This window comes from Lepisosteus oculatus, chromosome 6 (genome assembly GCF_040954835.1).
Source record: "Lepisosteus oculatus isolate fLepOcu1 chromosome 6, fLepOcu1.hap2, whole genome shotgun sequence".
NCBI lineage: Eukaryota > Metazoa > Chordata > Actinopteri > Semionotiformes > Lepisosteidae > Lepisosteus > Lepisosteus oculatus.
Window position 1 is genome coordinate 28,590,992 of NC_090701.1, and position 12,639 is coordinate 28,603,630.

At 37.7% G+C, this 12,639-nt stretch overlaps 1 protein-coding gene across 1 annotated transcript; it reads right to left on the reverse strand.

Annotated features, from left to right (window-relative positions):
- Positions 1-5,121: 5,121 nt before the first annotated feature.
- Positions 5,122-10,748, reverse strand: LOC138239410 (lactose-binding lectin l-2-like). The gene is made up of 6 exons (XM_069191149.1): positions 10,665-10,748; positions 9,875-9,945; positions 8,394-8,494; positions 7,596-7,724; positions 6,247-6,352; positions 5,122-5,339 (listed from the first exon to the last, which is right to left on the reverse strand). Exons 2-6 carry the CDS (start codon positions 9,933-9,935, stop codon positions 5,272-5,274), a joined length of 465 nt encoding a protein of 154 aa, XP_069047250.1. The 5' UTR covers positions 9,936-9,945; positions 10,665-10,748; the 3' UTR covers positions 5,122-5,271.
- Positions 10,749-12,639: the final 1,891 nt, after the last annotated feature.

Sequence of the window (12,639 nt, forward strand, 5' to 3'; positions counted from 1 at the left end):
ATTTTTAGAAAAGGGAGGTAAACTCCCATTTATTTTGTGGCTTCTGGGTTTGCAGACAGATTTAACTGCATGTTGAATTACATTTACCAAGAAGGCAGCTTCTCTTGCTGTGGCCCCTGTGGACATTTAAGAGTCTGATACTTAGTAGCACTCTAAGATTTTCTGGGTGATGATGATGGTAGGCCTCTGAAAAGCCCTTTGTACATACTATAAATATGGTAATGTGTTTTGTAGTGTTTCTTGTTTTTGGTGTTTTTCTCAGTAATTTCATGTTTTGATTCATATTGTATGTCTTCTGGTTTGATTTCACTTCTTCTGTGAGCAATTTTAACATTTTAATTTGTTTATATATAATGTATATTGTATAACAGTTCCTTGCAGTGTGATGTCATTAATTAGACATTTTTATTTTCTACACAAGTGTACTAGTGCTATCAAATGAGAGAATCCTCACACAGGGGAAGGAAAGAAATTTTACAGGCAAAAATTATTCCTAATACAAGACTTTCTTACTGGCTACCTGTGTATAAAATTGTACCAAAGCTGAGTGTGTTCAGCAATTAAAGGTGAAATCTGCACTTAGCTGTTTGCTAAGTGCTAGGCATTTCTAGGATTTGATGCTGATACCCAAGTGTTTACTTAGCTCTCATCTCCTCTTGTCTCAAGAGTGGTAATTAAATTCCCACTGAAAAGTACTTCCTCATATCCGTTTGTGGTGCATTGTAAAGGTATGTTAACAGACTTCAAAAAATAGCCATTGCAGTGATCAAACTCTGAAGGTGTTCAAATATTAGGTTAGTTCCAGTGGATGCAAAAAATCAAAATTTTACAAGAAAACCATCAAAGAAGCCTTTTATTCTGCCATGATCATTTGCAATAAGGAACATGTACTTCTAAATATAATGTGTTTTTTCTGTGCATAGAAACTGCCAATGGATAGATCAGCAACTTTAGTTCAATAAACGTGCTTACTTGGAGATCATAAAATAGATTTGCCAAATGTAACTCTTCAGATACTGAAAGCTGCAGGCATTTCATCTAAATTTTACAAAACTTTAGAAACTGTCCCTTAAGCCTACTTGTTAGTAAATGATCTCTCATGCATCTGTGCTGTTATGAGATGAATACACACCTGTGACTAAAGGGTGATGGATCAGGAGTGACTGTCAGCCTTGTATACTGTTCTCTGATTGTAGCCGTATTGGAGACATCAGCCTTAAACACATCATGAATACATATGAAGCAAAATAATCAGTCATCTGGTTTTACTGCACTAATGTGGTAAGACTGACATTCATTTAATTTTTATTTGTAGTAACTGCAATGTAGTTGCAGATCCTCCTTGATGGTAGAATAGGAGGGGAATCTGGACATTAACCCAACACAAAATAAGGGAGACTAAATTTCCTTTGTTACCAACCCCTGCCTTCTCTGTTGTCACTCTTCTGCATATTAAACTCCCCATCAAAATCACCACTCTAGTGAAAGCTTCTAAGCAGTTATCACTTACAGCATACCTATCCTCATCTGTTTGGAAGATGAGCTGCACAACGAAACCTGTACGGGAGAGATTTTTTTAAGTGGGAAAGCCGTTGCACTGGGGCAGTCCCACTGGTACGAGTCATCGTCATGACTGGAGACTTCCTCGGTTGCAGTGGATGGCCATGACACCAATCCATGCCTTGTCGTGCCCTTTGCTTTCCACGGAGCTTTGCAACAGTATAGTGTCCCATCACTATACTCAAGGTTTAGGACCCACACAGACCTCAGGGTGAGATTAGTTTCATTTTTTTTAGTAGTAACTGCAAAACTGTATTAAATTTATGGTGTATATGGACCACAGTACAGAATTTCCAAAACTACAGTGATATTGAAAACATACAAAGAGAGGAAGGAGTTATCATGTGACAGAGAAATGAGTCTTCACCTGAAGAAACGTTGTGTTTTCTCTCTTCTCTTTTCAGCGTGGAATAAACCTATTACTTGTTCCTTTGCAGACTACGCATGCTGATGTAGCTACCCACCTGAACTACTTCTCTCTCTATATATATGGACATCAAAACTCTTGCTAACCACTAAGCTGTCAATTTTGACAGTAATCTCATCTGTCAAACATTTCAACCTCTTCCATTGCTGGTGGGTAGGTTAATTGCTCAGAATGGTATTCTAACCAAATGGATCTGCTTTATTTTGGCACAACTGTAGATTTTCTATTGGTCCTACAACATAATTCAGGGATTTACATGGTTATCTACAATATCTTGCACGCTGGAGATAATTTGGCAATGAGCAATGTCCTTTATATTGAAATCTCTATCAAACACAAATGCACAGCTTCAGGCTTCCAACTATTATTTAACTTTTATACACTCAAATGGTGAGCATTATGGGGTAATTATTTTTTTACTTTTCCTTGTGCAATTAAATCATGCTAGCTTTTCTTCATTTCTTGCTACAATGGATTTAATACAGACATTCTAGCTTCATCAGCAGTTTAATAATCTTTCAAAGAGATTTTGTTGCAAATTTTCAATGCAACCAACATATTTCTTTACGTTGATATAATCTAAGGTATTTTTAACTTTATATTTGCTGGCAATCCTGTTGCCAGAGCCTGAGTTTACTATTTTGAATTGTAACCTCTTATTTAACTATTTACATTTACTAGATTGTAATAACATATAAATACCCATGTTCGTGTGTGCAAAAACCCAAGTAAATACAAAAATGAAACCAAAATCTGACCAATTTATACATATTGCTAGGTTTTTGCCAAGGGTTAATTAGATCATCTCCAACTTAGAGAAGGTCACTCTTTTGATAATTAGTCTATTTAGTGGGTTGGTAGATTGTTTACACCTTAGTATGTTAATGAAATCTAATGAAAACAAAAAGCAATGAGTATCATGATACTCAGTTTAATAACTGTATACAGTTGCCAAAGTCAATGTTAAAATTTTGATAGAACTATATCAACATCAAACTAGGAAGCACGTCCTTGTTATTTTAACTGTGCTCATACTGTTCACTCAAGACACGTGTTCTTCAGGGAAGTTGAAAATGTGGCAGAATGTCTCCTGCACATGAAAAGCCTCCATGCCCCCAGTTTTTTCCCCATGTTCCTAACATTCTCCACAGCTTCCATCTCTTTTTGCACATTGAGCCATCTGATTTTTACTGGGGTCAGCAGGACGTTTAGCAGAATGCAAGCTGCCATAATGCACACATCTGCATGCTCAGCCTACAGGTTTATTCTCCCAGGAAAAACCCTCCACCTTGAGACCAGAACATCAAAGGCAATTTCGATAGCCACCCTTGCAGTTGAGTGATGGGAACTGAAGATTCTGATCTCAAGAAGTATGTTTTCTTGGAGAAATCTATAGTGTACCCCCCCCCCCTTTAATTGCCATTCACCAAGCTGACCTTAAACAAGTAAAGCACCTTTCCCTGGCCGTGGGCATCTGCCAACTCCCAAGAGTGCAGCATATACAGTATACAGTACACTCCTCCACCAGTGTTTCGTCTAACAACCCCAACTTGAATAACTTTGAACTGGTGGTCATCCTCAACGAGCACCAAGAGAACAAGTGATAATATATATTTAGAAATGAAGGACGTCAGAAGTTAGTACATCCTGAGCTTGCAGCCATGTCACTCTGCAACTTACAATTGACAATCCACTGAGCCTGGTCAGTACCTGGATGAGAGACCTAGGAAAAACTAAGGTTGCTGCTGGAAGAGGTGTTAGTGAGGCCAGCAGGGGGTGCTCACCCTGCAGTCCATGTGGGTCCTAATGCCCCAGTATAGTGATGGGGACACTATACCGTAAAATGAGCTCCGTCTTTCGGATGAGACATAAAACCGAGGTCCTGACCCTCTGTGGTCATTAAAAATCCCAGGGTGTTTCTCGAGAAGAAACACCCTGTAACCCTGGCATCCTGGCCAAATTTCCCATGCCTCCTAATAATCCCCCTCTATGAATTGGCTACATAACTTTCTCCTCCTCCTCCCCCCCCTCAACGGCAGGAGGAGCGTCGCGCCAGTTGGAGTATTCTCAGTCGCATTTAATGGCAACGTCAGCTCAAAGATTTGGTTCAAACCACCAAATGGAGCCGACAAGCGGACCCTGCTGATGCAGGATTAACACTAGGATGAGAGAGAGAGTAGTTAGTACAACCTGCAGTTATGACATGAAACATTAAGAAACAATTTTGCTATACCTTACATGTCTGTTCTGCTTGCCTGAGAATGTAGAATGTAATCCTGAGATTCAATGTACTGAGTATCATAATCATTTTCACATTATAATTTACATCTGATGAGTACAAGCAATGGTGGAAATTTATAAAAGACTTTGTACACTATATGAAAAAATATAATCCCACTGAATTTGAAGCAAGCAGCTAGAGGGAGTGTAAATGTCCTGGTTCTCCCAGCTGAAACCTTTTCTTCTTTTTTCAGCATGAAATAAACCTATTACTTGTTCCTTCAAATCCACATTCATCTCTCCAAAAGGGCTGAATGAATGAACTCATGTACTCTTAAGTCGTGGGTTAATGATTCTCAATGAGCAGTATAGAAAGATACCATATAAGATCACATCAAGAGAACAGAGAGAAGAACAAGAGGACAAGAACAGAGAAAAGAGGAAAAAGTAGGAACAATAAGGAGAGGACAAGGAGTGGAGTCCTGAGGAATTGGAACTTGAAGCTTTGCCAGGCAAGAGTCCCTGCTTCATGATCATCAAAGCAAAACCTGACTGGAGCTAAGTATTTAAACCTTGCTAGAGAGAGCTTGCTATTCTGTTATTGGGAAGCTTGGGTTTCCTGGGTAAAAGAGACCTCAGTTGCAGACATCTTTCCTGGTTAGGGTGCATTTTAGCAATAGGGAGATAGGCTCTCATTTATTTTGTGGCATCCGTGGTGCATAGAGAGAGATTTAACTGCAGGTTGTATTGCATTTATTTATTAGGCAGCTTATCTCTTTATTTGGCCTCTGTAGGCATTAAGAGTTTAATACTTAGTAGAAGTCTGGGGGTTTTCTGGGTGATTACTGTAGCTGATTTCCTATGAGTTAATTCCATCTACTGTACATATGTACACTCAAGAAAAGAACAAAGACTTGGAATGCAGTACAGATTTATTAAAGAAAAAGAAAGATACAAGTAACAATCTGATCATCCAAGGAATTTCCATTCAGGGTAATAAGTAAAATTTCTTCTGAATTCTTTGGGTTATTCCCCTTTACAACGAAGGAATGGGTCTTGCTTAATTAAGGTGTCAGAGCACAGATGTATGGAAATTGATAATTGCAAGGCATGTCATTCCAGTTTGCCAGAGCTGAAAGAAAAGAGAGAGACTGGAGCTGACTATTTCTCAACATTCACAAGCTTTAAATAGGTCTGCCAAAAGCATCTGAAGATGGAGATCCACCTACTGTCTGTGCTGCCACAAAGTGGCATCAGTATATCGGTGTGATCTTTAGTGACCATTTTGATCCCCTTCTCCTTTGGGACAGAGGGCCCATAATGATATTCTTACCATGCTGAATCAGATACAGTAGTGACTCCTGCTTTACTTTGATGGTTATTTATTATTAGTTATTCAGTTTGTCCTTCTGACTCCAAAATGTATCCAAATGGATGTGATTTTGGTCCCTACAAAGCTACTCAGTTTGTTTTATCAGTCACTTGAATGACTTGGCCACTTGAAGTTCAACAGGAAGGTTACAAAGGTACTTCAGAACTCCATAATTATTGTGGACATAGACCATATGGAAAATAGTTGACTCCATTCAAATTGTGCTCTTCCTGAATCATGCAATGTATAAGAGTTCTGAACACTATCTTCACTAGGGGTTTGGTATGATGTTTAATGTTGTGCACAGCAATGCAGACAAAGTGTTTGCTTAACCACTAAAGGACTGGTTATTACTCTAATTGGAATTGTCCCAAGATTGTGGAGAATATATTACATTCCATTAAAATGTGACATGGATCTAATTTCTTGCCATATCAAAATATTTTATCATGTTGACATATTTATGTATAACCTGTTACTTTGATTGCCATTGCACCTTTAAAAACAGTCTTTAAGTCATCTGATCTCTAAATATCTCTAATTCACCCTCTTAGGTAGAGTGCAGACATGGAATAACATTTTTTCTAACATGCCTGAATTTAATAAAATAGAAGCCAATACAACTGTGTGTCTTGAAACAATACTGCAAGGAGATTTATCTCATTACCCCAATATGTGAGTAGACAGTTTTCAACGTCAAGGTTATTGGGCTCTGGGGGATCCCACTTGCTGTAGTCCCATTTTGATCCATCACTCCAGAGCCATCTGCCCTCCTGCACCACCATACCAATGAAGATGTAAAGAAGAATTTAATGAAAATGGAGAAATGGTCCTATTTATATATACCATAAGACATAATTAATGCAGGTGTGGGGGTTTTGTGCATTTGTGCAAGAATCACAAAATGATTCTTTGATGGCCATTAGAAAACCGACCTTGCGGGATAACTCAGCAACGCACAACGCAGATATAATGAATTTGAGCCATGAGTGGAGAAAGTTTTCCATGGGAGAGAAAGAGGGTGACACTGCACTGTCTTGCTCACCAGCTGGGTGGCTAGGACTGAAAAAGAGCAGACTGCTCTGTTTCCCACACAGGACAAGCAAATATCATCAGTGAAGTGGGTTTCTGTCTTTGAGGTACAAAGAATGAATAGGGAAAGATAACAAGATTAGGCAAGACATTGCTGGGCAAGGTGGGTGGGATCATGGCCAGGGGCACAGTTGCAGTGGAGCTCCATGAAGAAACAGGAAGAGAAAGAAAAGGAGCACCAGGTGAGAGGATCTGCTCAGATAACCATTCAGCACCAGATTCTAATTAAGTATTTGAACTTTGTTAAGAGAGCTTGCCATTCTGTGGATTTAGGAAACTCTGATTTCCTTTATAAAGAAACCCTAGTTTTAAAACGGTCTCTCCTGGTTATAAGATACATTTTTTAGAATAGGGAGAAACGGTCCCACTAAGATTTGATCATCCAGATTCATGAGAACAGATTCATCAACAGTAGGTCATTCTCAGTTTTATTTACACGGCAGATATATTGTATCTCATTGGTCTTTTAGGTATAATACCATGTTAGATTTTGAATACCTGGTAGTAATTTAGGATTTTTCTGGTTGGTCAGGATGTATGGCTCTGAGACACCTTATTTGTAAATAGAGTGATCTGTATGTTTTATGTTGTATTTTACTTAGTGTATGTTTTTTTATTATTAATAAATATTTGTTTAGCCCAGTATACTTGATTAAAAACTCTTGCACCAAGAGCTGTGCCAGGGAACAAAGATCTCAGGTGCCTCTAATTATTACAACCACTCAGATATATTCTTGGCATATATTTTATAATTGCAATTTGTTTTAGTTATTGATTTTTCACGTCTATTTTGTACAACTCTCCATTATCTTAAACCCTTATTTGTAACAATATACCATGAACATGAAGGACGTTTGGAGCTGAATGATATGCTGTACTGTGGTTCCTGTTTGTATTCTGAGTCTGTACTGACTAATACTATACCTTCACACAGTCGCTACCTCCCAGCCAAGTTGGATTTGCTCCCCTGGACTTGATGAGTTGCAACAGAAAATTGTGTTCCACTTCACTGTGGACTGAGGCCAAGTTTCCTCCATATCTGATACAGTCCACCTGGAAAGAAAGAGGTAGATATCAGCATGTGTGCACTGTTCTATGTCTGTTCACCACTTTCAAAGTGTTAGATGCCACATGTCAGGCAGTATTTGGACAGGTTGTTTTGCTGGAATGTTGTCATGTCAGGATGAGGCCACAAAACAATCACTAATTGTGGTCTATTGAGTTGAGTGAATGTGTATTGTACTTAAGAATAAGCCTTAATTAATTGTCGGCACCACAGTTATTAGTTATTACTGCAAAGTCCCAGTGGTTTAGAAGCATTGCTCTATTAGCAAATAGGTCATATTGATTAATTTCTGTGTTTTTATTTGATAAATGTTCTACTTGCTTGACATTCAATAGAGTAAATCACCTGGTGATTTAGACACTATGTAACAATGAATATTTAAAATGGTTTTATTTGCATTTGTATTTTTATTTTAATTTTCCTAAAAAAACAATCAAACAATGCAAAAAATGATAAGATTTGTATACGCAGTGTGCTTCAAAACAAATGTGCAAAGAAAAGGTTGATCATCAACTAAAATTACATTCTATTAATACAGGGTTTACTAAGTTATTTATCAAACTATCACAACTGAGTTGCGATCACACGTAAAAGAGGTGTGAACAGATATCTATATCAGTTTAATCAGATAGTGTGCTGTCCCCCACACTACATACCTCAGCATCAGCCCATATTTTGGCTTGTGCAAAATGTTGGAAGCAGCGGTCTTGGAAGCTCACCCAGCCTGAGGGACATCTCTGGCACACTTTTCCTAAGACTGTGGAAAAGAAACAGGGTCAAGCAATGGAATGGTTCTGAAATGGATTCGGAAACACGTAGCTTGAAAGGTTATGATTTTACTACTACCCAGCCACAAAGAAGAGAATGAAGGATAAATCAGGACTGAAATATGAAATATGAATCTGACAAGTGGTTGTGAAGATCAAAAGAAAGAGGAAGGAGATAAAATGAGGTTTAAAATAGATGGTATTCTGAGAGTTGAATTCCAATGACAGGGTGAAAGTTTGAAAACTGTATAGGAATTTGATGATCATTCAGAGATGAAAAAGATGTCAATCTAGCTTATGGTTATCTTTTGCTTCTGGAGTTTCTCTGTGGTACAAGGCTAGGTAAAGGATGTAAGGAGATAAAGGTAGGTTAGTGCAGTCACATTGTCTGTGATTTACAGTATAGGAGTATATATAATTGGCACTAAGTCAGTTTTAGTGGCAGTGGTATTTAGCTAAAATATCAGGTTGATATACGTGGAGATCAGTAAGCCAGACTGTTTCAGGCTGAAAATTTCTGATTTCTCCAGTATATGTATGTGAATATGTGGTATACAAGAAAAAAAAACAGAAAGATCAGAATAGTATTTTGACATAGAGAGATACAGTATTGTAACTTTAATATAAGATCTTACAAACTGCCTGTGCCAATGAATTACTCTTTCATGAACTGAAACTGTTTTAGGTGAAACATATAAGGTACTGAACACTGATGGAATTAATGAACAAGAATTATATTTGCATTATGTAATAGATAATTATATGTATTAAATAAAAATTTGAGTTTCTTTTTAAATCCTCTAGTTTGTGACTGGTTTTACCTGAAAGTGTTTTTGTAAGGACAAAAACGGTGACACTTTTTTAGAAACAATTTAGGGGGCAGGGTCACCTGTGGAGAATTATTGAAGAATACAGTCCTGTTCAACTTACAAGATATTTATGTCCACTTCTGGTTGCATTTAATAGGTGAATGCTGAGGATCTACAGCATGAACAGTACAGATACACAATAATGGACTCTAAGGATGGGTTAGGTTGTCTTAAAAAGATGTACAGTATGTGTTTCTCCTTCTCCTTTTAATTGTTATTAATATTCAAAAGGAGAAGCCAACTCCTACTTATGTCCTACTAATATTTTAATAATTGGAAAGATAAGGAAATAATTATTTACAAGATAAGTAGTATTAGAATTTTCACCAAACCTGCTGTGATTAATTTCTTATATGTGATTAGAGATATTTTAGCAGAATTTTCTTGCAGAATTTTGAATAATGTCCCACATACCCGGGACCAAGCCACCCGAGTTTCGGTTCAAAGAGACATACAGTATACAGTACAAAAAAGGTTTTATGGAAATACTGGTCCTCCTACCTGAATCCACACTGAGTGTGAAGACAATGCAGAGCAGTACTGTTGTAGGAAGACGGATCATGGTGATTCTCCTGCACGCAATACAGATACAGGAGAAATATTGATTTTTGAGTGCCAAATCCTTGTATAAGGAGACCCTCGTTTCAATTTATTTCCGTACATCATTTCAATCTAAAGTTCTTAAGAATTGTTAATCATTTGCAGGGCAAAATATTCATGCCATATCTTTACTTTATCAAAATGTAGTACATTTCAATTTTCAAAATATATATATATAGTTTTATATTGACAGTTATATATCTTGTGAATTTACCAACTTAACATTTGTTTCAGTTAAGTTGCAAGGCATAAATATTTTTTTGGCTAGCACTGCAAAATTATGTGGAGTTGCATTTATTGGGAATGGATTCAGCATTAATCCCAACTACTGATTGATTGAAATGCAGTGAGTGTGCCAGTACCTCAACCTACAGCTGCAAAGATCTATACCAAATAGAAAACAGTTGAGTGTAGAGCAAATAAACAGCAGGTAGTTCTCTCTTTCATGTAAGAACTAAGAATTCACTCATTGTCTCACAAGTACACTATTGTTGAATATTTCTTAACTCCTGTTAATTTCTCTAACTACAACTGTAAGAATGATGCATGAATCCTTATTTGTGTACTGTAGCTCTTCGGTAGTATATGGACTTACAGAATTAATATTGCCACATTTTTTATAAATTAATATACTATTTACGAAACCTATCGACTGGGTAGAGCAGTCAAACAGCAGGTATTTCTCTCTTACCTGTAGGAAGTGATTCTGTAGTATGTTCTCTCTGTTGTCTCTGTGTGTTGATGTTTGGTACCCAGACTCTGCTGGACAGCTCTTATATCCAGATCAAAGAGGATATGTTCTGTTGACAGGCCACACACAAAAAATAAACATCCTTATTGGTATGTCCTTGCAATGTGAATTGCTTAGACCTAGTAATGTGATTGCCTTAACAAAATATTTAATGTTCTTTCGTTAGTCCTACCAATTTACATAAGATATGTGGGGGATTCTCCCTTCATTCAAATATTGAAATTACTTTCTTCTAACTGCCGCATATCACTGTCATATACAGTAACTGCGCATAACCTGGGTGGGTGCTGAAACTCGGAGGTTGATTAAAATGATAACATTATTTGAGAATGAAATTGTTTAAAAAAACTATGACCACCACTACTCCCATCCTGCCCCTTGCTGCGCACCCCAGCTGAGCGCTCTTTGGCCGCTATGCCAGGCGAGTGTGCTACAGCAGTGGTTCTCAAACTTTTTGGACCAAGAACCACTCCTGATCAAACCAAAGCATCCAAGTACCACCTAAAAGTCATCTTCTCATACTTTCGGAACCCCAGAAAATCTCAATGACCAACATGAGCGCATGTGCGTGCACATGCTCACATACACTTATATTATAATAATAAACTTAATTTGATATAGCACCTATAAAGGTGGCTTCTCAATGGGCTTTACAGAATGACAACAGGAACAACAACAATTAAAAATAAACAATAGAAAAGCACTATTTCAGTGAGAGGGGTGAGCCTGTTTAGCCAGGCAATGCAGATGTGCATTTATTGGTCAAGCCTTGATACAATTCACAACAGAGTTTAACAGATTTTAAATCATCAGGCATTTTCTTCATGGCAAAGGCCCCGTGGTGGATGCAGCAGTGCGTCCACTTCTTATCTGGAGCAATCTCTCTAATTTGTGCAACTATACTGCTGGGTCAGCTTGTCATCACTCTAGCACCGTCTGTACAAACTCTGATGCATTTTATCCAGTCGATTCCATTCTCTTCAATAAATTCATTCAGAAGCTGAAATATGTGTACTCCTGGGGTTCTTGTCGGTAGCAGCTTACAGAACAGAAAGTCCTCAGGGGACATACCCTCAAACCCAAACGAGCAAACTGGCAAAATCAAAGGCATCTAATTGCAGTGAAAAACATCTGCTCATCTTAATGCACTCTTCAGCGTACTTTTGACATCATCTGCCATATTAATGATTCTATGAATTACTGTGTCTTTTGAACCGAAGGGGGCGACAGGTCGAGCTGTTTAGCAGCTGTTTCTCCACACATAATACGTGTCAGCTCTTTTGCCAACGGTTTACCTGCTTATCTGCTTTAGCAATCCGCAAACTTGCGTTTTTCCCCTTTTCCGTTTCAGGACTCCATCTCAGAAGTTAAAATTAGTTTTTATTTCATGTGAATGGGAGCGAAACACGGAGACGCCTGGTGTATTTTTCTCAAATTCACCTAGAACAGTCCTTAAATATTTTTCTGTTACCTATCACACTTTCCTGTGCTCACAAGATAGCCAGTGTTCCAAAACCATGCACATTCTCCTACCTCCCTATTTGCTGGAGATAATACAATTGGAAAAGTAGCAATGGTATAGAATTACATAGTAGCTCTTGTGTTCACTCAAGTATTACCATAAGCTGTATAGTAGTACATAGGCTGCGTATTTGACACAAACTAATTTGATTAAAATAGAAAATATGAAAACCTGTCACAGTTTTTCAGTGCACACAACAAATTTCCAGTGTCTTATGGCTTACCATCTTGCGGCACTCCACGTACCACTTGTTTGTGGAAAGTGTGCCATAGTTTGAGAACCACTGTGCTACAGTGTAAAAAGCAGAAAGATGCAGGTTTATAATTTTTCTGCAAGCATCAGGAAAATTTATAAAAAAGCTAAGAAACACATAGGATCAGGTATAAATAACCT